Source organism: Bos indicus, chromosome 5, assembly GCF_029378745.1.
Source record: "Bos indicus isolate NIAB-ARS_2022 breed Sahiwal x Tharparkar chromosome 5, NIAB-ARS_B.indTharparkar_mat_pri_1.0, whole genome shotgun sequence".
NCBI lineage: Eukaryota > Metazoa > Chordata > Mammalia > Artiodactyla > Bovidae > Bos > Bos indicus.
Window position 1 is genome coordinate 94,938,253 of NC_091764.1, and position 25,574 is coordinate 94,963,826.

General features: G+C 41.6%; 1 protein-coding gene across 1 annotated transcript; it reads left to right on the forward strand.

Annotated features, from left to right (window-relative positions):
• The first annotated feature begins 275 nt into the window (after positions 1-275).
• ERP27 (endoplasmic reticulum protein 27) lies at positions 276-25,090 on the forward strand. Its single transcript, XM_019961508.2, has 7 exons — positions 276-1,478; positions 2,047-2,144; positions 4,370-4,507; positions 17,647-17,763; positions 22,192-22,317; positions 23,882-24,079; positions 24,971-25,090. Exons 1-7 carry the CDS (start codon positions 1,298-1,300, stop codon positions 25,016-25,018), a joined length of 906 nt encoding a protein of 301 aa, XP_019817067.2. The 5' UTR covers positions 276-1,297; the 3' UTR covers positions 25,019-25,090.
• Positions 25,091-25,574: the final 484 nt, after the last annotated feature.

Genomic DNA, 25,574 nt, shown 5'->3' on the forward strand with positions numbered 1-25,574 from the left:
TTTTTTTTTTTTATCTTTGGCCCTGCTGGGTCTTGCTGCACACAGTCTGTCTCTAGTTGTGGTGAACAGGGGCTACTCTTCATTGTGGTGCTCAGGCTTTTCATTGGAGCTGCTTCTCTTACTTCAGAGCACAGGCTCTAAAGTACAGACTCAGTAGTTCCAGCTCCTAGGCTCTAGAGCACGGAGTCAGTAGTTGTGGCTCATGAGCTCAGTTGCTCCAAAGCATGTGGGATCTTTCTGGACCAGAGACGGAATCTGTGTTCCCTTCATCTTCAGGCAGATTCCCATCCACTGCACCACCAGGGAAGTCCTTCAGTGTATTTTATTATCATATAGTGCATGCATGCTAAGTCAATTCAGTCGTGTCTGACTCTTTGCAAACCCATGGATAGAAGTTTCTACTAAGCTTGAGGCTTATATATCCCCTGCCTTTGAGAATCCCTTGGATTTCCATAGGCACTTGGGCCACATTAGGCATTTTTTCTCTTCTGCTTAAGCTCTTCAGTGGCTTCCCATCACCTGAAAAATATAGCTGAAGCTCCTACACTTAGTATACAAGGTCCCCTGGGATCTGGCCTCAGAATGCCTTTCTGCCAAGATTTATTATTCCATTTTCTGGTAATACTCAATTACTAATAATTCTCTTATTCGTAATTTGCACGTCACATTTGCATCTCAGTGCTTTGGCTCTTTACATGAAACTCCCTTTCCACCTTCATTGCCTAGAAAAGTTTTATTTGCCCAGGACTCTGCTTAGGCATGCTTCCCAGGCGGTGCAGTGGTAAAACCGCCTGCCAGCGCAGGAGACGCAGGTTCGATCTGTGTGTGGGGAAGATCCAAAGAGAAGGACATGGCAGCGGATTCCAGTATTCCTCCCTGGAGTCAGACATGACTGAGTCTGCACACACGCACTGCTTGGGCACCCCCTGCAGGAAGAAAGCTTTCACCAGACACGATCATTGTCCAAAATGTCCTTAGTTCATCTTCTCCTAGCACCCTATGAGCTTCCCAATTTTTTAATCACTTTCCATTTTACATTTAAATGATCTATTTAATTGCCCATTTTTCATATTAACAATCTAAGCTGGGAGAGGTGATCAGATCACCATTATTGCTATGTCTGTAGTGCCTAAGTCAACACTTGGCATAGAATGTTTTGTTTTATTTAAAGGAACTAGCCTGACTTTCTTCTGATTGGTTTTGTTCTGAGGCCCTGTTACCGAATCCTGTCTCTTATCTCAAAAGTTGAAGGTCCCCCTGCCCCGGAGTCAGCTGCAATGTTCCCAGAGCACAAATTATGCCACAATCCATTAACTGCAGAGTGGGCTGCCCTGAGTCAGAGGCTCCAAACACCAAGACCAGGGCGTGGAGCGAGAGCAGGAAAATGGAAGCCATGCCGTCCAGATGCCTGTTTCTGTTATTTCTCTCCACATGCAAACTGTCCCTGGAAGTTGTTGCAGAAGTTCAGGAATCATCAGGTAAAAGAAAAGAGCACTTGAGTGACCAGGGGGTGAAACTGTTATTGGGAGAAGGGAAGGGAATATTGGTAGAACTCTGGGTATTTGTTCCCCAAACCTAGGAACTTTTCAGGAAATGCTAGATAAAGATCTGCCTTGCCTAGTAGAGAAGAGGAGAGTCTGACATCCTTCAGAAATAGGCTATTATGGACTTCCCTGGTGGTCCCATGACTTAAGTCTTCGTGCTCCCAATGCTGGGGGCCCCAGGTTCGATCCCTGGTCAGGGAACTAGATCCCACTACTGCAACTGAAGATTCTGCATGCCACAACTAAGATTTGGAGCAGCCAAATAAATAAATAAATATTATTTTAAAATGAGCTATTATGAGAGGAGTCCCCCTTCCACAAGTTAGTAAAGAAATAAAGCCTTGGAATGACAACTGCACTCCTAAATCTCTTTGGCCTTAGTATGAAGAGGAAAAATAGAAATGCCTTTGTGATTTAGAGTTGCTTTTTCTCCACTTGGTACCTGCAAACTCTCTGTCTCTCTCTCTCTCTTCCTCCCACCCCTACCCTCATCTCTGTCTAGATGGTCCTGGTGCCCAGGAACCCATGCGGCTCACAGATGTCCAAGCTGCCATGGAATTCATTGCTGCTGCTGAGGTGGCTGTCATAGGCTTCTTCCAGGTTTGTTCAGATATTGCCACCTGCCCTTCTCCCAGTTAAGTTCACTTCAGTCGCTCAGTCGTGTCTGACCCTCTGTGACTAGAAATATGCTACCTTAAGGGAGCCATGCTAGTCACTTGCTGGCCGGATGATACTGCATTAAAAATCAAAGGGCAGAGTCTAATTTTAGCTTGCCAATCAAGATCTCACAATTTCTAGATGTTCCCAGTCTCTGAATCATATCTTTCTCATATTTGTTTTGAGAGTTCTGAGGCTGCTGTCTGGGTCTCCCCATCTGTATATGCTTTGAAGCTTCAGTCAGTATTTTAATTTCCAAGGCAGGGCCCAGAGTAAACCAGCTTGTATCAAGCTGGCAACACATTTGTGAATCGCTGCCTCCAGTCTAGAACCTTTTACCAAGTAAGGAGTCCCCCGCTCTTCTTTTGCTTCCCAGGTGGCTCCATGGTAAAGAATCCACCTGCCAATGAAGGAAACACAGGTTCAATCCCTGGGTTGGGAAGATCCCCTGGAGTAAGAAATGGCAACCCACCCCAGTATTCTTGCCTGGGAAATCCCATGGACAGAGGAGCCTGGTGAGTTACAGTCCACCGGGTCGAAAAGAGTCTGACACAACTGTGCAACTGAGCATGCATACACACTTTTTTTGTTTGTTTGTTTGCTCTGAAATGTTGAATAAGGATGACGTTTTGCATATTGAAGGCCTTAGCCAATCTTCCAGATCGGCTGCCTGGCTAAAAAAATCAACCATAAAGGAGAAGACATTATTCCAGCATTTTTCTTTTTCTCTGGAGGTAACATCTGGTGATTTCACAGCTAATTAATCCCCTACTCTCTCCTCTCAGACCTTGTCTGTTTCTATTCATTAATTCCAAATCACCATCATCTTGTCTTTTCTGTGTACACAGCTGGAAATAAAATCGATGAGATATAAGTAGGGGAGGAAGACGGGAGTGGGGTGGGGGAGTGGGGGTGAGGCCTGGGGGCAAATTTTTCAGTGATGAGAGAGAGATCTGACCTGTAGACAAAAACAGCAGCCTACACTCAGGCAGGAGTGCCAAGGAAGTAGAACTGGAGGAGGGTGCGATAACTCAAATGGCCACCAGGTGTCGCTGTTTGCTCCGAGAGCAATTCAATTCTAAGGAGCAGATTTTTTTTTAAAAGATGAAGCCTTGAAGAACAATTGTTCATAACCTAAAATGAACTCCACACGCTCTTTTGGATGAGCAAAGTGCCAACTCCCTCTACTTGACCCCAGCTGCAAGGCTAACCATGATCTTTTCTCTGAGCACATTTCCTTTTCTTGCCAGAGAAATGTCAAGGACAAACATGTTCATGGCTGTTTATTGCTCAGAGCTTCTGGGGAGGAGGGTCCCATGACTGCAGGGAAATAAGGCCAGCTTGCTGTAGAAGGTCTGGAATCATTATTCAGAACAGGCTTCCCTGCTCTGTCTTGCAGGCCTTGGTTCTAGAGTTGGAGCAACGCCTGAACAGTGTCTTCATGGCTTACACACAGTGGAGAGAGCACCCCAACGTCCTACACAGTCTTGTTAATAAAACTTCTAAGCTTCCACTTTAATTTCTCTTATTTTTATTTTCTCTTTTTTGGTTCTTTTGACAGCACCTATTTCTGATTTTTACGTTTCTTCTTTCCTCTACAAATTATTCCCCAAATATTTGCCTCCTTTGGTTTATCAATGACTGTGGAGGCCAACTCTTCAGGTCTTTGTGATTTTGAGCCCCCTCTCAGCTACTAACAAACTACAAGTTAGTCATTCAGTCATGTCTGACTCTTTGCGACCCCATGGATGGTAGTCCGCCAGGCTCCTGTGTCCATGGAATTCTCCAGGCAAGAAAACTAGAGTGGATAGCCATGCCCTTCTCCAGGGGAATCTTCCTGACCCTGGGTCTCCTGCATTACAGGCAGATTCTTTACCGGCTGAGCCACCAGTGAAGTTCTATGTAAAGTTCTACAAGTTCTATGGTAAAGCCAGATAGGTGTTCTAGACTTAGCCACTCTGCCATAGTTACCTATTAACCCACCCAGCCTGGAAAATTCAACCATGTCCCTGAGAAGCCAGCCTACATTTTTAGAGGTCAATGTTGTCTCACTGGACACTTTGATTAGATAAGTGTGAGCATATTTCTACTCCCTAGTCTCTTTCCTCCAGAAACAACCTGTGGGATTTTTTCTTTTTCTTTTCTTTTTTTTTCCTTCTTGTCTTTAGGATTCAGAAGTACCGGCAGTGTCCCTAATCCACAGTGTGGTGCAAAATTTCCAAGACGTGTCTTTTGGGATCAGCACTGCCTCCGAGGTTCTGGCTTACTACAACATCACTGGGAACACCATTTCCCTCTTCCGTCTGGTAAGTCAGGTGGGCAGCTCCAGCCTTCTAGTTCTTCCTTGGGTTGTGAATACACAGACTTCTGAGACCAGAAAGGAGTCTAGATCTTGAATCACAACAGTGATGCCAGCTTCAGGGACCATGTGAGGAGGATGGCTCAACTCAAGCTTCCTAAACAGATGCTGTCGTGAAATGGGAAGAGGCCTGGACTGAGGGTCAGGACATAAGATTTTCAGCACCGCTTTGTCACTGAGCAGCCATGTGACTTGGGCAGGTCACAAAACACTTTCTTGGCTTCAATTCTTTCATCTATAAAACAAAAGGGGAGTCGGAGGGAGGCTCAGGAGGGAGGGGATATATGTATACATGTAGCTGATTCATGTTTTACAGCAGAAATTAACACAGCATTGTAAAGAATTATACTCTAATTAAAATAAATAAATTTTAAAAAGAAAAAATACCAAGAAAAAAACTACTGCATACAGCTCCATAATTTGGACATGGCATAGCTTAATTAGCCACTTTCCTATTTATAGATAATTCAGTGTGTGTATTAGTCCCTCAGTCATGTCTGACTCTTTGCAACCCCATGGACTCTCTAGGCAAGAATACTGAAGCGGGTTGCCATTCCCTTCTCCAGGGGATCTTCCCAATCTAGGGATTGAACTCAGGTCTCCTGGTTAGCTCTCCATAGATAATTAGATAATCTCAAATATTTTATATTACTGAAGTTCTATAATAAATGCTTTTATGGGGCTTCCCTGGTGGCTCAGACAGTAAAGAATCTGCCTGCAATGTGGGAGACCTGGATTTGATCCCTGGGTCAGATATTTTTATATTTCCATATATATATATGCTTTTTAATATCTTCATATCTTTGAGAGTTTGCTTACATTTATCAAACATATGTTAACAACTACTGGGTTCTCTATGCAAGGTAATGATCCTTAAAACACATTGAGTATATTCTCCCCTCTCATAGCTCTTAAAATATGGTAGAGATTGTAAACATAACATACAAGTATCTATAATACAAACAGCATTACCATGGGTAAAATATTGTGTGTGTGTGTGTGTGTGTGTTAGTTGCTCAGTCGTCTTCGATTATTTGAGATCCCATGGACCTCCAGGCCCCTATTTGAGCCCTCCAGGCTCCTCTGCCCATGGAATTCTTCAGGCAAGAATACTGGAGTGGGTAGCCATTTCTTTCTCCAGGTGAAACATTATAAGAGTTTAACTGGTCAAAGCAGGATAAGCACTAAATGACTTGGCCCAAAACATCAGCTTTGTAACCTATGATCCAAGTTCTGGCTGAATGGCCTTAAGAGTTATTCCATATTCTGGACCTTCTGTATTGCCTGCACACATTAATCCAGAAATGTGCAAAATATAACATGCTGTTTTCCTCCTTTGAGCCATCTCCCAAACCCCTACAGTTTCCCTGTCTCTTTTACAATGAAGAAAATCAACAGTGGGTTAAGATTTCAGTGACTATTGGAACACAGTTCCTTTGTTCCCTTCTTAAGGACGTTCTCAGTACTGACATCAACACAGTTTCTAATGTTAAGGCCATTATCAACAGTGTTAAGGGTAATATATTCTAATAAAAAGAATAAAAAATGGATTAAAAAAAAAAGCAGAGTAGGAATTCTGACCAAAATAAGTTATGAAGGAGGCAACTGAACTGGGATTTAAAGAACAGATAAAATTTGGACAACATAGAGGAGAATTTATGGACAAAATGGGGGAAAAAAGTTAAACTTGGAAAAGAGTGATCAAGCCAACTTGACTGGATCTCAGGGAACATGTTTTGGGCAGATGAATAAAAGAGCAATTTGATTGGAACCATATTGTCGAGAAATTTGAATACCAGCTTAATGAGTTTGCACTTAAGTTGACTGGCTCTGGGCAGCCCCTCAAGCCTTTAGATCAGGGGAATAGCATGAACAGAAATGTGTTTGCGCAAGATTATTTTGGCAGCAATGAGTCAGATGGATGATTAGGCATAAAGACAAGAATAAAGAGAACTTTTATTAGGCTGACTAGATAGATCGTGTACTAAGGATGTATAGCAAAGAGGTAGCAGCAGAAAGTGAAGAAAACAGCATCATACTCTCTCTTTCCTTGACCTGGGCACCTGCTTCTCTGGGTCCATCTCTTCTTTTAGCCTCCTTGAGTTCTTCTCTTTCTCTGTCCACACTACTGCAAGGATCAGGTATCAAATTATGGAAAGGAGGAGAGGTTGAAAGTCACAGTATCTAAGGAATAGTGAGGTTATAACAGAAGTAGGTATTTCTGATGTTTTCTTTGGTTGTTGAGTTTATGTTGGTGGTGGAATGTCAAAGTGAAGATGACCAGAGTCCACTGGAACTAAGAAACTGAGCAGACATTAAAGTTTCAAAATTTCTGGTCTGAATGTCCTTCCCTCTCCTCTTTATCTTCTCTCTCTCTTACATTCTTCACCCACATCTCTTTAAAATGTATTTTGTATTGTCTTCAGCTTTCTTTAAGCTCTTAATACATTGTTATCTAATTTGCATATCACTCCATTAAAACTGCTTTCAACCAGGTCACCATGGCTTCCATATCTCCAAACCCAACCAACATTGTTCAGATCTTATTTTACTGACCATTTATGCCATATTTGACATTGTTAGCCACTCTTTTCTCTTTAATAGTCTCTCTTTCCTTGATCTAGGAACCTGCTTCTCTCGGTCCAACTCTTCTTTTAGTCTCCTTGAGTTCTTCTCTTTCTCTATCCATACTACTGCCTGACCCAATGCTCTTCCCAATCTAAGTTATAGAATCCATGGAGGCAGAGACTGTCTTATTCACTACTTCAACCACTGAGCATTTAACAGCATCTGTCAGGACTTCCTTGGTGGTCCGGTGGTTAATAATCTGCAATTCCACTGCAGGGGCATGGGTTTGGTCCCTGATCAGAGAACTAAGATTCTGCATGGGGTAATCTGTGGCCAAAAATAAACGAAAAATAAATTTAGGTAAGCATCTTTAAAAAAACAAAATAAAAAATAAAAGTGCCTGCCATGTAGCAGGTACTCATAAGTATTTATTGAATAAATGAATATGTGAATGAATCATTTCTTTTAATTTTTGGAAAAGGCTTTATTTATTTAGAAAAGTTTCAAATTCAGAGCAGAATTGAGAGTAAAATGCAAAGATTCCCCTTATATCTCCTGCCACACTCATCCATGGCCTCCCCCATCAGCAGCATCTCCACGAGAGTGGTAGATTTGTCACAGCCGATTAGGCTACATTAAAATGTCATAACCACCCAAACTCTATAGTTTACATCATAGCTCACTCTTGGTGTTCTACAATATATGGCTTTGGACAATGAGTAATGGCATAAATCTATTGTTACGGTATTCCAGGATTTTCACTGCCCTTAAATTCCTCTGTGTTCTGCCTGTGAATGAATCAATTAATGAATGAATGAGTAAGTCTTCAATAACAGGATCTTTTCTTATGTTTGACAGTTATGTGTTTGTTGAGGATTTGGCATGTTTTCTCTCTAGCCTGGACCTCTCCATGATTCAGATGCTTGCTGGATATAACTATTTGAATATCCTCATAAATACTGCAGGCCTGGAGTTTGAGCAAGCTCCAGGAGTTGGTGATAGACAGGGAAGCCTGGTGTGCTGCAGTCCATGGGGTTGCAAAGAGTCAGAGATGACTGAGCAACTGAACTGAACTGAACTGACTGCAGTCTTCACTTAGTCAAAACTGAATTTGTCATCTTCCCTCGCTGTGTCACGTTCTTCCCACGAAAACACTGTTTTACTGAATAGCTACGTTCATTCAGTCTCTGGTCTTTGCCGATCATACCTCCCACCCTGTATTTGGAGCCTGTGTTCTCCTTCACTCTTCTTTTTACTTTCTATTACATCAGTTTATTCAGGCACCATCAAAATATTTGTAGAGACACAAAAAATACAAGTGATACTTCTGAAGGAAGACAGTAATCAACAATAATGAGTTCATAAATGTAAGGGAAAGGGTTAGTGGCTCAATTATGTCCAACTCTTCGGGACCCTATGAACTGTAGCCCACCAGGCTCCTCTGTCGATGGAATTCTCCAGGCAAAAATACTGGAGTGAGTATCCATTCTCTTCTTCAGGGGATCTTCCTGACCCAGGGATTGAACCTAGGTCTCCTTCACTGCAGGCAGATTCTTTACTGTCTAAGTTATGAGGGAGGTCTCTTAACAGCAATGAAAACTCAGTGTTGCCGCTGGTGAGGCTCCGTGATAGAGGTCTGATTTAGCCAGTCCCGCAGCCATGGCCATTACACGTTGTTTTATTATCCAGTTAATACTTCCATCTTTATTAAATAGATTGAAGTATTTTCTGTGTCTATAGCTGCCTGAATCTTTTGTTGCTCCTGCAGTATTATTATTGATTCAATTAATGTACTGATGGTGTAATGCACAAAATTGACTTTTCCTCTGCTCTTTCCATTTTGTTCCTCGCTTAGACTCTTGGCACCTTTGGCATAAATATTGTCAGTACCTTCTTAATAGGTTTCCCTTCACTATTTCTTATTCACTTTCTAGATTGGTATGACAATGATGGATTTAAAATAGATATTTGACCATGACACCTCCTTCTTAAAAAACTCTTCAATATTCCCCCATATTACAAGAACAAAATCAAGACATTTAAATGTGTAGTTTTTATGACCAGGCCACTACCTGCTTCTCCATTCCCTTTTCTAGCACATTCCCACCCTAGTCTCTACCATTTCAATACCCAACTATACACAGTATGAGGACATGATTTTATCATGTCACGTGGGCTAATTCTCTGCCAAGAATGCCAGCCCCGCTCAGGCCCTTTTCTCTTAGGCTCACCCAACCAACTCCTCCTCATATTCCAGTGAATCAGTTCCAGCAGCTTATCCTTCAGAAAGGCTCCCTGGAATCTCCAAATTGTCCTAACTACTCCTCTAAAGCTTCCCAGATCGCACAGTGGTAAAGAATATGCCTGCCAATGCAGGAGATGCAGGAGACTCAAGTTTGATCCCTGGGTCAGGAACCCCTGGAGTAGGAAGTGGCAACCCAGTCCAGTAGTCTTGCCTGGAAAATCCCATGGACAGAGGAGCCTGGCAGGCTACAATCCATAGGGTCTCAAAGAGTCGGACACGACTGAGCACGGACAGAGTTTCTGCTAAAATCCCATGAAACTGACCACTTTAGAGTGCATGTGATGTATTTCTGTGTCTGTTTCACCTTTACCCTACTAGACCATGAGCTTATGCAAGGCAGGAACCATGACTTATTCATCTTTGTGTCCCAAAGGTCTACAGTAGGTCTCTGGTACCTCGAAGACATTCAGAAAGTGTTTGAGGAATTTACTCATTCCCAAAACTCTGTCTGAAGATGCCTGAGTCCCTTCAGCAGTTCTTCCCCCACCTGGACAGAAGCTGCTGGTTTGCACTGTAAAATAGGATTAAATCAAATCCTTCTGTGAAGAGTTTTGGTGAGAAAGATATAAACTGTGTATAAAATAGACCAATAATAAGGTCTTAGTGTATTTCACAGGGAGCTATATTCAATATACTATAACAAACCATAATGGAAAAGAATATGAAAATATACATACATTATATATATAAAATATATAATTGAATCACTTTGCTGTATACCAGAGACTAACATAATATTGTAAGTTAACTATACTTCAGTTAAAAAAAAAAAGATGCTTTTTTAAAGAAAGATATAGAAGGTTACACTAATGCATTTCCTGGGACCGTTGAACTATTTGTAGCAACCTGTCCATACAAAAAACTCCAATTAGCTACAGATCCACAAGTACTTCTTTCCCAGTTTGTTGTTTATAGTCTTATGAAAGCCTGATTTAAAAGTCCTAGTTCCACCAAGAGACACATTTGGGAAGAAAAACAAGTGCTTGTTGCTTCCAGTGTCTCTGCAGGTTTTACGACCTCTAACGAACGCTTTAACTTTGTTTACGATTTATTCTCTACAAAGCCCTGTTGATGACTTCCCAGAGCTGCTCACGCTTCTTTAGAATCTGCTGGTTGTTTCCCACCAGTGACAGACCTACTCCAAATGAACTCTTGGAACCTCTGTGGACAAGATTATTTATGTGCCATACCGAAAACAAGCACCCTGCTCCATTGGCAGGTCTGTGGTGACAACTCTTAGATAAACATTTTCTCCTCAGTTTCAGTTCAGTGGCTCAGTCGTGTCTGACTCTTTGCAACCCCATGAATCACAGCATGCCAGGACTCCCTGTCCATCAACCAACTCCCAGAGTCCACCCAAACCCATGTCCATCGAGTCAGTGATACCATCCAACCAGCTCATCTTCTGTCGTCCCCTTCTCCTCCTGCCCTCAATCTTTCCCAGCATCAGGGTCTTTTCCAATGAGTCAACTCTTCGCATCAGGTGGCCAGAGTATTGGAGTTTCAGCGTCAGCATCAGTCCTTCCAATGAACACCCAGGACCGATCTCCTTTAGGATGGACTGGTTGGATCTCCTTGCAGTCCAAGGGACTCTCAACAGTCTTCTCCAACACCACAGTTCAAAAGCATCAATTCTTCTGCATTCAGCTTTCTTTATACTCCAACTCTCACATCCACACATGACCACTGGAAAAACCATAGCCTTGACTAGATGGACCTTTGTTGGCAAAATAATGTCTGTGCTTTTTAATATTCTGTCTAGGATGGTCATAACTTTCCTTCCCAGGAGTAAGCATCTTTTAATTTCATGGCTGCCATCACCATCTGCAGTGATTTTGGAGTCCTACACTTTCAAAAATTCAGTCCAAATTTTACTAGGATTATTATTCAAGTTTTGGGGATAATTTTTTTAAAAAAGAAAAAGAACATCAGCCAAAACTATCCTCTTTTTTTTAGTGTTTTCTTAAATTGAGGTATATTTAAAAGTTTGGCATTGAACAAACTGAGGCTTTTAATACACTCAAAAAATACCATACAATGTGACTGTGCCCTTCAGAAGAGGATCCCAATGTTTAGAAATGATAATCAGTTCCTGTGTCCTGTAGGGGTGGTCTGGGAGTGAACAGACATACTTACACAATGGACATGGGTTTCACGGATTCCTGCCCGTTGGTCTCTGTGGCTCTGTGTAGACCCATTAGGAGGCCCTTTTACGTCTGCAGTTAAGACTTCTCCTTGACACTGGGAAATGTGAACCAATTGCAGATTTCTGATACTTTCTTTTATTTAAGATCTAGAATTTCATCTGTTTGTTTTAGTGCCTAGTTTATGATAGGCACTAGAATCTGATGAAATTATTATTATCATCCCTGTGTGCACTTAGTCACTCAGTCGTGTCTGACTCTTTACGAGCCCATAGACTGAAGCCCACCAGGCTCTTCTATCCATGGGATTTTCCAGGCAAGAATACTGGAGTGAGTTGCCATGCCCTCACCCAGGGGATCTTCCTGACCCAGGGATCGAACCCAGGTCTCCATCACTGCAGGGGGATTCTTTACTGTCTGAGTCACCAGGGAAGCCCATTATCGACCCTGCATTATCAATAAAGAAACTAAAGTTCCATGAGCTTGATTCTGATGTCTAGACTTTCAGAACTATAGAGTCACAAACATCTAACTCATACCCAGCATTCTCCAGGCCAGAATACTGGAGTGGGTAGCCTTTCCCTTCTCCAGGAGATCTTCCCAACCCAGGGATCAAACTCAGGTCTCCTGCATTGCAGGCGGATTCTTTACCAGCTGAGCCACAAGGGAAGCCCAAGAATGCTGGAGTGGGTAGGCTACCCCTTCTCCAGCAGATCTTCTCAACCCAGGAATTGAACCGGGTTCTCCTGTGTTGCACGCGGATTCTTTACCAACTGAACTAAGAGGGAAGCCCATATCCAGTATGGCCGACTCCAAAGCTACATTTTCTACCTTATTATAGTGACTTTCTACAGTATTTAACTCTGAAAAAAGCCTGTTTTTACTCCTATATTCTACCTACTCTAATGCTCCTCATTAAATAAAGCCAAAGAAAACAAAAAATGTTTTTCCTAAACAATTTCTGTCTCCCCTAGCACTATTTAATCAAACCCCCATCTTATTTCTCAAGATTTAACCTAGACATGACATATTTTGGGTTTTCCCAGTTGGTGCAGTAGTGAGAAGGAAAAGGCAACCCGCTCCAGTATTCTTGCCTGGAGAATCTTGCCCAGAGACAGAAAAGCCTGGTGGGCTGCTGTCTGTGGGATCACACAGAGTCGGACACAACTGAAGCAACTTAGCAGCAGCAGTAGTGAAGAATTCACCTGCCAGTGTGGGAGGTACAAGAGATGCGGGTTGGATCCCTGGGTCAGGAAGATCTGCTGGAGTAGGAAATGGCAACCTACTCCATTATTCTTGCCTGGGAAATTCCATGGACAAATAAGCCTGGTGTGCTAGAGTCCATGGGATCCCAAAGAGTCAGACATGACTGAATGACTGAGCACACACACAGACACACACACACACACACACACACATGTATGACATATTTTGGCAAAGAAATTTCAGAATTAGCCCATACAGCAAATTTCCACTGTAAGAACATGTTTAGAAATAAGCTGAAATAATAAGTGGAAATATGAGTTGACAGTTATATGGGAGAGAAAAGAGTGCAGCATTTGCTATATTTATGGAATGCATCAGTCTGTAAAAATAGTTCAGGCCAACTATTTAAACGTGACTGAGAAAAAATTAAAATGTTGTGTATGACAACTTGTCTGTGTGAGGACACAGCTTGTCTTAGCACTAGTGTGAAGTCCCTCCCCACTCGCCGATCCAAGCACTAACCAGGGCCGACCCTGCTTAGCTTCTGAGATCAAGTGAAATCCAGGGCATTCAGGGTGGTATGGCCATAGACAGCCCCCTACTCTCAATAGGACACTTACTGTTACCCTAATCCTGTGTTGAATAAACCGTGAGCCTGTCCTAAAATGGAATCTCAGATATTATTTGAATGTGTACCTCATTTTGAGTATTCGCCATCACTTCTATTTGAAGAAATAGAATTAGTCTAACTTTGACCCAACGGGATAGTAATAGAGTAGAGGCATCCCTTCACGCCTTTCACAATTATTCCTGGAAACCTGTTATAAGAAATGCACCTAGCCAAGCAGAGAATCAGAGCAGAGTACATAAAAATAAACTGATAAGGAAGGCAATAAATAAGATTTGCCAAATTTTAAAATATTTTTCTAAAGTATATATATATATATATATAAATGTATTTATTTTTGGCTGCACGGGGCCTTCACTGCTGTGCACGGCTTTCTCTAGTTGTGGTGAGCAGGGACTACTCTCTAGTTGCGGTGTGTGGGCTTCTCATTATTGTGGGCTCGAGGGCACGTGGGCTCGGTGGTTTCAGCTCACAGGTCCTGGAGTCCAGGCTCAGTAGTTATGGTGCATGGGCTCTGTTGCTCTGCAGCATGTGGGATCTTCCTGGACCAGGATTAGAACCCATGTCTCCTGCATTGGCAGGCAGATTCCCAAGCTTTAGACCACCAGAGAAATCCTAAAGTATATATGTACCAAGTATATGGTAACCAATTAGCTTATAAAAACAAACCCCAGAGGCGAGAGGGCGTGTACTGAACAAATGATTTCTCCATGGTAGCCAAGATATTTAATATTGTAGCTGGTGCAAACTAAAACAACTTTAATGTTTTACAAAAAGCTGCGTTGTTAATTACAGGAATCTACCAGAATTAATTCAAAGGAGTATTGCCAAAATACTAACAAACAGAAAAGGAATGATGAAATCCATTGGTATGATACAGTGTCTGACTCATATAATAATCTACATCTGATACTCTTGGGGAACCTCAAAATTATATTGTAAGGTGACAACCCTTCTGGTTTACTGTTTCTGTTTTTCTTCTGGTGCCCCTTTTCTTGAGGAGAAAAATAATATGATTTTTCAAGGAAAATTCTTTCCAAAAACTGGAAAAATATATTAAAAAATATTTTCTCCCACTCTGGGATCCAGGGTCGGATTTTCTTTCCAGGGCATTATGCAAATAAATTCCCTTTACAGAAGGGAGGTTTCCTGTTTAAATATTTCCAGGAACCCTACACATGAGCGCTCCAGAGTTTGTTGGTGTAAGAAATAGAGAAATAATCAGGTATGCTTCATTTAAAGAGCCATGACCAACTGGAGAGGCTTCGGGAGGATGGCTTTTATGAAAGATCTTTGCTTCTTAGAGAATGTTATCACCACTTCACAAACTCTGCCTCCCATATACTGCATTCCTCAAGTCCAGAGCCACCTGGAGTAGCTGGCATTTCCTGTTCATCCTGTTCTGGGAAATGCGAGGGTTTGCCGGGAAAAGAGAGCAGCGAGGGAGGAGCTCCTGGCTCTGAGCACGGTTCTATCCACTGTGGTGTAGACACCAGGCTTCCAAGTTTCTAGAAAAATAACCAGAAAGTATTTAGACATGTTAAACATAAAAAGGATCCTGGTTGTGATTACAGTAGTGATTCTGATGGTTGTGCAATTAGCAAAACCTTAGGAAGGAAACGTACATTGCTAGGTCGCTTTAGTCGTGTCTGACTCTGCAACCCCATGGACTGTAGCCCGCCAGGCTCCTTTGTCCATGGAATTCTCCAGGCACGAATCCTGGAGTGGGTTGCCATTTCCTCCTCCATGGGATCTTCCCGACCTGGGGATTGAACTCGTATCTCCTGCCTCTCCTGCATTTGCAGCCAGATTCTTTACCACTAGCACAACCTGGGCATTATGCAGCTTTAAAAATCCTTTGTGCTCACTTTCTTTCTCCTGGAGGAGAGGGATGGGAGAAGGGTGGGCGAGGCCCCACGTAGGATGACATTTTCTCCTGCTTTCATAGTTCTCTCCCAGGCTTTCTCTCAAATAGTGTGAATTTTAAAACAATTAAATATGCAAAGGGAACTCACATTTTAAAATATCCTGTAGTTTCGATGATTTTTTTTTCAAGATTCTTTTTTTAAAGACAAATATTTTCTGTACTTTGGCATTTATGTATTTCATAAGTTTGAGTTGTGAAAAAAAAAAAAAAAACCACAATCATAAGGTGATTAAGTCGCCAGTTGAGTAAATGTCAGCACTTCTGGATCTCAGCACTTTGGTGTAGTCAAAGCATTTTAAACAAAACAAAACAAAAACGCACACTAGTTATAAACAAAAAGGTTGATGACTACACTGAAATTAACTTCTATTCATATTCAGTTACCATTAAAATAGTCCTCAGTGAGAAAAGATATATAATATAGAACCATAAAGGGCTCATATCCATAATATATAAAACATCTTCAAATCAACAAGGAAAGGATCAACTCAATAGAAAAATAGGCAAGTGACTTGAACAGAAACTTCAAAAAAGATGATATATAACTAGTTAATTGGGGAATTGGAAGTTAAACCACAATGAAATACTACCACATATTCATCAAAATGAATAAAATTAGAAAGGCAGATAATACCAAGTGCTGGCCAGGATGTGAAGCATTGGGATCTCTCAAACAGTACAGATGCAAGTATACATTACTATTCATTTTAGAAAATAGCTTTGCCTTATCTCCCAAATAAACATCAAAATGCACGTCAAAAATATACATATCCTATAATTAAAAATTTCAATCCTAAATACATGCTCAATAGATACAGAGGCATGAGTTCCAAGAGAAATGAACAAGAGAGTTCATTGCAGCATTATTTTAATAACCAGAAACTGGAAACAACCTCAATATCCATCAGTAGTAAAATAAGATTTTGCATATTTATACAATGGGATACTATTACAGCAAGGAAAATGAACATATTACAGCTATATGCAATAATATGGATAACTCTTAAAAACAAAATAATTGAGATACACAAAAAAAACATTGTCTGTTTCCACTTACATCATTTTTTTTGTGCATCCCCACTGCATGTGGGATCTTAGTTCCCCAGCCAAGAACCAAACCCACACCACCTGCATTAGAAGCATGGAATCTTAACCACTGGACCACCAGGGAAGTCCCTACATAATATTTTTAAAAAGAAACTCACCTGTAACAGTGAGGTGAATTTTTAAGCAGTAAAGCTATAAAGAATGAAAATCGTCATTGTAAAAGTCAGGATAATGGTGAACGTTGGCAGAAAAATAACGGATTATAAAATGGACATGAACTTGAGCAAACTCTGGGAGATCATGGAGGACAGGGAAGCCTGGCATGCTGCAGTCCATGGGGTCGCAAAGAGTCATACACAACTTAGCTACTAAACAACAATAGAAAGATCTCAGAGGGCTTCAGACATTCTGGCAATATTCTATGTCTTTCCCTGAGTGGTGGTTCCACAGTTGTTTACTCTGTGACAATTTTCTGAGCTTTATATTTTCCATTTGGTGCTTTTCTCTGCACACACACACAAATGTGTGTTTTATTTCACATTAGAAATGTATGTAAATAAAACATAAATCTGATCCTCTAAGTGGCTCCCCTTGCCCTCAGGTTAGAATTTAATTACTTATCTTGACCTCAAGGTTCTTTGGGAATTTGCCCTGCCTACCCCATTGCCCTGATGGCTCTGATCCTAAAGAATCTGCTGCAATGCAGAAGACCTGGGTTTGATCCCTGGGTCAGGAAGATCCCCTGGAGAAGGAAATGGCAACCCACTCCAGTATCCTTGCCTGGGAAATCACAAAGATAGAGGAGTCTGGCCAGCTGCAGTCACTTTCCACCCCACTGTACATGTCTCTCTCCTACTGCACTTAACATTCACTGCTATAGTCGAGCTAACCTAACTGCAGCTTCTAGAACGGAACGCCTATCATTTTTTTGCCTTTTGCAAACACTGTTTGTTATTTAAAACTCCCATCCCATCCTCATTCATCTGATCAAGTCTTAGCTGTTGATTAGGAGCTGTCTCTTCCTGGAAGCATTTCTCCTCTTCCTTAGGTGACATACGGGTCTGTGATGATACTTGTCACCTTCTGTGGGATGTTCCTGTTTACTTCTCTGTGCCCCACAGGACAGTGCATTCCTCGAGGGCCAGAAACATTTACCTTTCTGTCTTTGGAGCTTGAGTTAGTGCCTGACTTGAGGTTAATAGTTCAGAAACATTTATTGATGACAGAACAGTGACAATTTTATCCTTTCTGTGTGATCCAGGTAGATAACAAACAACTGGATTTAAAGGGTGAAGACTTTGAAAGCATGGATGCCACCAAGTTAAGCCGTTTCATTGAGAGCAACAACCTCCGCTTGGTTACAGAGTACAACGCTATAGTAAGTAGCCCCTGTCTCTAGACCCAGAAGTCCTTTTGTCAGGGAGGGTAATTGCCTTCATAGGAGAAATCTTGTCCTCCAAGCATTCTGATCTTTTAATGAATAATAACAGTTGTTATTGTTGTTTAGTCACTAAGTCATGTCAGACTCTTTTGGAACCCCATGGACTGTAGCCCACCAGGCACCTCTGTCCATGGGATTTCCCAAGCAAGAGTACTGGACTGGATTGCCGTTTCCTTTACCAGGGGATCTTTCCAACCCAGGGATCGAACCCAGGTCTCCTGCATTGCAGGTGGAGTCTTTACCAGCTGAGCCACAAGGGAAGCCCAAGAATACTGAAATGGGTAGCCTATCCCTTCTCCAGTGGATCTTCCCAACCCAGGAATCAAACCAGGGTCTCCTGCACTGCAGGTGGATTCTTTACCAACGGAGCTACCAGGGCAGCCCATAATAACAGTAACCACCATTAAATCAACTCAAAATTGTTTATATTGCCATCCCTACTACAACCCTTAAGATTGATAAACTTGTTCCTACCCAACAAAGAAAGAAATAGAAAAGTGAGATGACATGTTACATGACTAGTAAGAGAGTCAGAATGCAAAGTTGAGGTGACTAATCAAAAACTTCTGAGTTTGGTTGCAAGAGAGTTCAGTGAAGCAACTCTGATGTGACCAGCATTCTAGACCATGCTTCTCAAACAAGATGGCAAGCTTGCCACAATTGCAAAAATGCTGAAGGTCAATTTTTTTTCCTAAAGCATTAGAGACCAATATTTTTATAAAATACAAATGAGCTGTTTAAAAACACTGATCACATATTTGGATGTTGCAGCAATGTAAAATTTCTAAAAAGTTTTTACACACCTATTCCCATTTTCTGTGTCTACCTCCTTACAGACTCATGACCAGCAGTTCTGTCGGGTACAATTGGCACTTGCCTAGACCCTCCTGGAGTCTCAGGTTTCTTTCTGGGTGTATTCCTTGGTTGTTGCATTCTGTCTACAACCTGGGTGAAGGTGTTGGTCCACCTGTCCGGATAATCTTCTGGCCTTCTAACACCTACAGCTTATAGAATTACCTTATATGTCCTACCTTTTACCTTCCCGAACTTACATCATTAGGTGATGGAGTGTTGATTTCCAGTGATCTACCTCGGCTCCAAAATGCTGCATATTCTCTCATAACAGTACTTTATATGCACGTCATGCTTTTCAGAACTAACAAAACCCTTTTATGTCACTTTTTCATATAATACTCACATATTTTTTTGAGGTAGAAGAGAGATTATTATGTCCATTTTATAGAGGAGGACTCTCAAGTTCCAAGCAACATTCAATATTACACAGTAAGTAGAAAAGACATCACTGAAGGCAGAAAATTTGATGATGCATGAAGTCATATTGTCTATTTCCATTTTATAGGAGAGGAAATGGGAGTTCAGAAAAGTGAAGTAACTTCCTCAAGCCCTACAACTTGTCATTTGAAGTTCAGTGACAGCCCTGTCCACTTGACCCAGCATTTTTCACGACTGATCTGTCTGACTGAGTCCTGTGGTTTTTCCATTCCCCCACATAGCCTACAACAGAAAACATTTCTTTTCCTGTTGACTAAATTCCTGTCCGCCTCTCACACCATGTTTGTCTCCATAGAATGGTGATCCCATTTCCACTTCTGCTAAGATTTCAAACACATGCATCCCAGGGTCACTGGTAGCAATAATTTAAAAGGCATTGAAAAGTGCCTAGACCATTATCATTCTGGTCATTGTCTATAAGGCTACCAGGAGTGCATTGGGGACCAGAAAAGATGATCTTCCAGTGCCTGGTTTATGACCCAGGGTCCTGGAATTCCCCAGGTGAATGAGGGCAGAGGCAAAGACTAGCCTTCCTAAGTTCTGATGATTGGGCCGTCTCTCATCTTATAGAACAATGACACATTTTGTTAAGTTCTACATTAGAGGTGACACCAACTCATATCAAGAAGAAATTAGGAAAGAATTTCTCCAGAGAACCAAGTTTTATCATGACTTTTTCATTTCCCAAAAGTAGCGTTTTTCTCTTTGTGAGACCTGCACACACTACTATGGTTATTTCTCATCTGTTTCTGGTGCAGAGGTTTGCACCAGTAGCAACTGGACAGAAATTCCCAGTCCTGTAGTTGACCTCCTGTGCACTGTTAATGCATACATTCAACATTTGGCTTCAAGATGAAAATCGGACTGTGTCTATTAGGATTAAACTCATCATTTCTGCAATGTTCAATCTCTTCCTCTATCCTTCCACTATATCATTTGACTCTTTAGCTTTGGTTTCTTGACTCTTCCCAAGATTTATCCTCTATCTCTGTTCTAGGAGGGTAGATTGCATGCTATAAATTTAAGTAACAAAACAAGAGACAATTATTTAAATTTTAGAAATAAAATTTCTCCTCCACTAGACCATTTTATAAATTTAAATAATTGTCTCTTGTTTTGTTACTTAAATTTATAGCATGCAATCTACCTTCCTAGAACAGAGATAGAGGATAAATCTTGGGAAGAGTCCCCTGTTTTAAACTCCAGGGAGAAAGTTTCTGGAAAGAACTTATTGGATCCTCCTTGCCTACACGTCGGCCAGTAGAGCTGAAAATTCTCTACAGGGTAGTATGTAGCTTCTGCTGCTACTGCTAAGTCACCTCAGTCATGTCCGACTCTGTGTGACCCCATAGATGGAAGCCCATCAGGCTCCCCTGTCGCTGGGATTCGCAAGGCAAAAACACTGGAGTGTGTTGCCATTTCCTTCTCCAATGCATGAAAGTGAAAAGTGAAAGTGAAGTCGCTCAGTCATGTCCAACTCTTAGCAACCCCATGGACTGCAGCCTACCAGGCTCCTCCTTCCATGGGATTATTTAGTGATTCCCGTTCCCATCATTCTGGGACTTTGTTCATTAACCTACAGCTCTCTCTGTGCACATGCTAGTTTTACAGCAATACTCTCTGTATTTAGAAGGGAGAGGTAAGAAGAAATGGGATTTTGTTTAAAATAGAGACAGTTGTAGCGCTTTTTCTGAAAAGGGAAATGAAGGGGGCTAGAGTCATAGTTTTACAGTCTCCCTTCTCTCCTCCCTCTGCCTCACAGCTGTCTCGACCATCCACAGCCTCAGGGGAAATCACCATCTCTAATCAGCAAAGAAGGACCAAACTTCCCATCTCCTGAAGCAGTTATCTTATGGCTGACCTGAAATGAACTAACTCAACCGTGCTTAGGGCTGAGTTGATTTTGTTGAGGTTTTGCCATCAGTTGAATAGGAGTCTCATGGATAGTCTCATGTATAGAGTCTCATGTATAGAGTCTGTACTCTTTAAGTACAGACTCTTAAGTCACTCTGCCTGCTGAGAATTCCAGCTCATCACTTATGTGACTTTAGGAGATCTTGCACCTTAATGTCTTTATTTATAAAACTGGGACTTTGAGGATTAAATTAGTTATTATACATAAAGACCTGAAAACACTACCCAGCACATCATCAGCACTCAAAAGTGTACACTACTAAGAAGGATTCAAAATTCCATTTTAAGTGTATCTGGCTCCTCTTGGTTTTTTATTTGTTTTGCTTTGTTTTTTGCTGTGCTGTGTGGCCAGCAGGATCTTTGTTCCCTAATCAGGGAATGAACCCACACTTCCAACAGTGAAAGCTTGGAGTCCTAACCACCGGACCACCAGGGAATTCCCAAAATCTGAGTACCCTTGCCACATTTCAAAAGGAGTTGAAAAAAGTGACTAAAATATTCCATGGTATATTTGTTGTCTAATGATGCATAACAGTTTACTCCAAAATGTAACAACTTAGAACAGAAAAATAATTGATTATCTGATACAGTTTCTGTGGGTCAAGTTTGGGAGTGGCTAGGGATGGGGGCCTCTGATCCCAGGGGCTCATGTGAGGTTGCAGCCATTGGTCAGGGAGGTAATCATCTGAAGGTTTGATGGGGGCTGGAAGATTTCTTCCCAGATGATTCAGTCACCTGATTGGCAAGTCAGTGGTGGTTGTTAGCAGGAGAACTTAGTTCCTTCATAGGAACTACGTGAATCTCTTCCCAGGGCTGGTTGAGCGGACAGTATAAGAGAGTAAGTGATACAGGAGAGAGCAAAGCAGATGCTACTATGTCTTCTATGACCTAACCCTTGGAGGTCACACTCCATCACTACTGCAGTATCCTTTTGGTTACTCAGCTCCACCCTGTTCAGTGTGGGGATGAGGGGTCTACTAAATTACATGAAAACTAGGAGAGTGAAACTGATCCAAAGCCATCTTGTAGGAATTGCCATTGGTATGATGGGTGGACAGCTATCATTTATGGTCCAGTGTGCCTAGTCACTGAGTTAACACTAATATTTTTCCCCTCCTTTTCTCTTTCATTCTGCTTTAATACATTTCAATTTGCCAGACTGCAATTGGCCTATTCAATAGTATGATTCCGATTCATCTTCTACTGATTATGAACAAGGCCTCCTCGGAGTTTGAAGAAAACTTGCACAGATTTCAGGAGGCAGCTAAGCTCTTCCAGGGGAGGGTAAGTCTGGACGGGGAGATTCTCTTTTGAATACTCAGCTGTAGGACACCAGAAAAAGAGAGATGGGGCTAGGGAAGTGAGAGAAATGTGGAAAATAATTATGGTTAAGAGATAACGAAGTGAGAACTGGAATATAATAAATCCCATTACTCTGCCTTAAAACGTAAGATGTATTTTAAACTGTTAAAGATGTATTTAATCATATCTTCCATTAGCAGTAAGTCTATTTCTTTTTTATTCATTGATGGTTGGACAAAAAATAGAGATCCAAAGAGACTGAACATAAAAATCACCTGTTAGTCATGATAGCTTCATATATCTATGCTGTGTCAAGTAGCTTCAGTTATGTCCGACTCCTGGTGACTCTATGGCCTGGTAGCCTGCCAGGCTCCTCGTCCATGGGATTTTCCAGCCAAGAATCCTGGAGTGGGTTGCCATGCCCTCTTCCAGGGGATCTTCCTGACCCAGGGATCAAACCCATGTCTCCTGAATTGCTGGAAGATTCTTTACAACTGAGCCACCAGGGAAGCCCCATGATTTATTTACTCCTCACTATAAACTCTGAAGTTTTAGACCTCAGGGCTTATTTCTCACATAAAACACATATCTTGTACCTATTACCCACTGGATAGGCAATAAATATTTTTCTTTCCCTTCCCCACTTTGTGCAGTTCTGCTTATGTCACTGAAATAGTAAAACTTCAACTACTTCAAGTCTACTGCATTGAACTAGAGACCCCAGTGATGAGGGCTGTTTGGTAAAAAAAAAAAATCTTTCTGGTGGTTGTTTTCCTAACACTGGAAGTTTTCAGTGTTACTAAATATAGATAACTCTCTAACTAGACTGTTATCAAGGAGATTTCCTCATTGGGCAAAAGGTTTGATTTAATAATATAAAATAGTTAACAATTATTTACCATCTGAGCCACCAGGGAAGCCCTATCAAGCACTTACTATCAGTTCAGTTCAGTTGCTCAGTGGTGTCTGACTCTTTGCGACCCCATGAATCGCAGCACACCAGGCCTCCCTGTCCATTACCAACTCCCAGCACTCAGACTCATGTCCATCGAGTTGGTGATGCCATCCAGCCATTTCATCCTCTGTCGTCCCCTTCTCCTTTTGCCCCCAATCCGTCCCATCATCTTACTATATATGCTAAAAACTGTATTAGAAATATTATCTATTCTCTCATTCAGTCTCCCCCCAACAAAATCCAATGAGAACACTGAATCTCAGAGAGGCCAAGTAATGCACCCAAAGTCAGACAGCTAGAAAGTACTAGAGGCAACATTTAAAAAGAATTCCCCATGTTTAGCCATTTAAATCATACTTTCTCCCTTAGCTAATCATTAAACTGTCTTCCAATGCTTTGTTCTTAAAATTAAATTAAATAGACCTAAAACAATGCAAAGTAAAAGAAGAAATTCATTTTAATTCAATGAAGATTTAAATTGTGTGGCACAGACCCTGAATTCAATCAGTGTAAACTGCAACAATCACCAAGTGTCTCTTTCTTCCAAGGACCTCAGACAGATCTTTCTCTTTCAAATTTCCCCAACTGCAGATTCTTTTTATTCTAGTGGACAGTGGAGTGAAGCAAAATGAAAAGGCGATATCATTTTTCAAACTAAAGATGGCTGAACTGCCTGCTTTAGCAATTTACCAGACTCTGGATGATAAGTGGGATACATTGCCTATAACAGAAGTCTTAGTAGAGCAAGTGCAAAATTTTTGTGATGGATTCCTGAAAGGGAAGGGATTGGTAAGTATGAAACTGCAGGTAAAGCAAGTTGAGGTTTTTTTTCCCTCTCAGTTCAGTTCAGTTCTGTTGCTCAGTCATGTCCGACTCTGTGAAACTCCATGGACTGCAGAATGCCAGGCTTCCCTGTCCATCACCAACTCCCAGAGCTTGCTCAAACTCATGTCCATCGAATCAGATCCATTTTACCTCTCAGTCCCTTTAATTTTCTGTTGAATAAAAATTCTTTGACCTCCACTGGAATTGATTAAAAGTAAAGGAGTGGGAAGATATAGTGGTCAGGGTCGAGACTCTTTTTAGGATGTAATCATGGGAGTGAGTGAATGTCGCTCAGTCATGTCAGACTCTTTGTGACCCTATGCACTACAGTCCATGGGATTCTCCAGGCCACAATATTGGAGTGGGTAGCCTATCCCTTCTCCAGCGGATCTTCCAAACCCAAGGATCGAACCCACATCTCCCGCATTGCAGGTGGATTCTCTACCAGCTAAGCTACAAGGGAAGCCCAAGAATACTGAAGTAGGTAGCCTATCGCTTCTCCCAGGGATCTTCCTGACCCAGGAATTGAACCGGGGTCTCCTGCACTGCAGGTGGATTCTTTACCAACTGAGCTATCAGGGAAGCCCATAGTCATGGGAAGCAAACCAAAATAGAACTCCAAAAGCACTTTGGGGAAGGTCTTGCATATTCAAAGGAGCTGAATTTTGGATTTTACCATTCTGTGTACAATATCGATGGGAAACGAGTCAAATTCATATGAGGAGTTCATGAGATAACAGTGGAAGATGGATTTAGGGTTTTCAAGAGGGATTAAATAGCTCAATTTGTTAGTCTCAGAGTTCAAAAACAAGATTGGGCTCCAGAGCTGAATATCCATGTCATGATGTTTTTCAGAGACAAAATCATGAAGCAAAAGAGAAGACGTCAAAGGTGGAACTCTGATTGCTTCCCTGTTTCTTCTGCATACAATCAAGTAACTACTTTATGCTGAATAAAAAGGAGTCAATAAAAAGACTCAAATCTCAGAGACATTAAATAACAGACTCACCAAGCTTCACACACACACACACACACACACACACACACACACACACACAAAACTCCAGTTTGTTCCTTAAAATCTCAATTACTCTACTTGCCCTTTCTTTAAAATTTTCTATATTCTCTACTACCCATCTGATTTTTCTCTTCTACATTCATACTGAGGGGACCCATACACTGGATGGAGTTTTAAGAGAAACACTGTGCTCTTGCTGTAAAGTGGAGGGCAGGGGAAGTTGGGGAATGGGGAGCATTCTTAGAGGGAGACTGTTCTGATGGGTCATTTAATATTGAATTCATACTGCACGAGACTTACATACAACCTCTTGTAGAGCTGCCTAAGGGTTGAAACCCTACTCTTCATAAGCCCTTGTCCCTCTCTGACTCAGAGCCAAGGACACAAACATGGTTTTAAACACCTGTCTGGAATTGTCTTCATGCCAGAAGTCTAACGGTA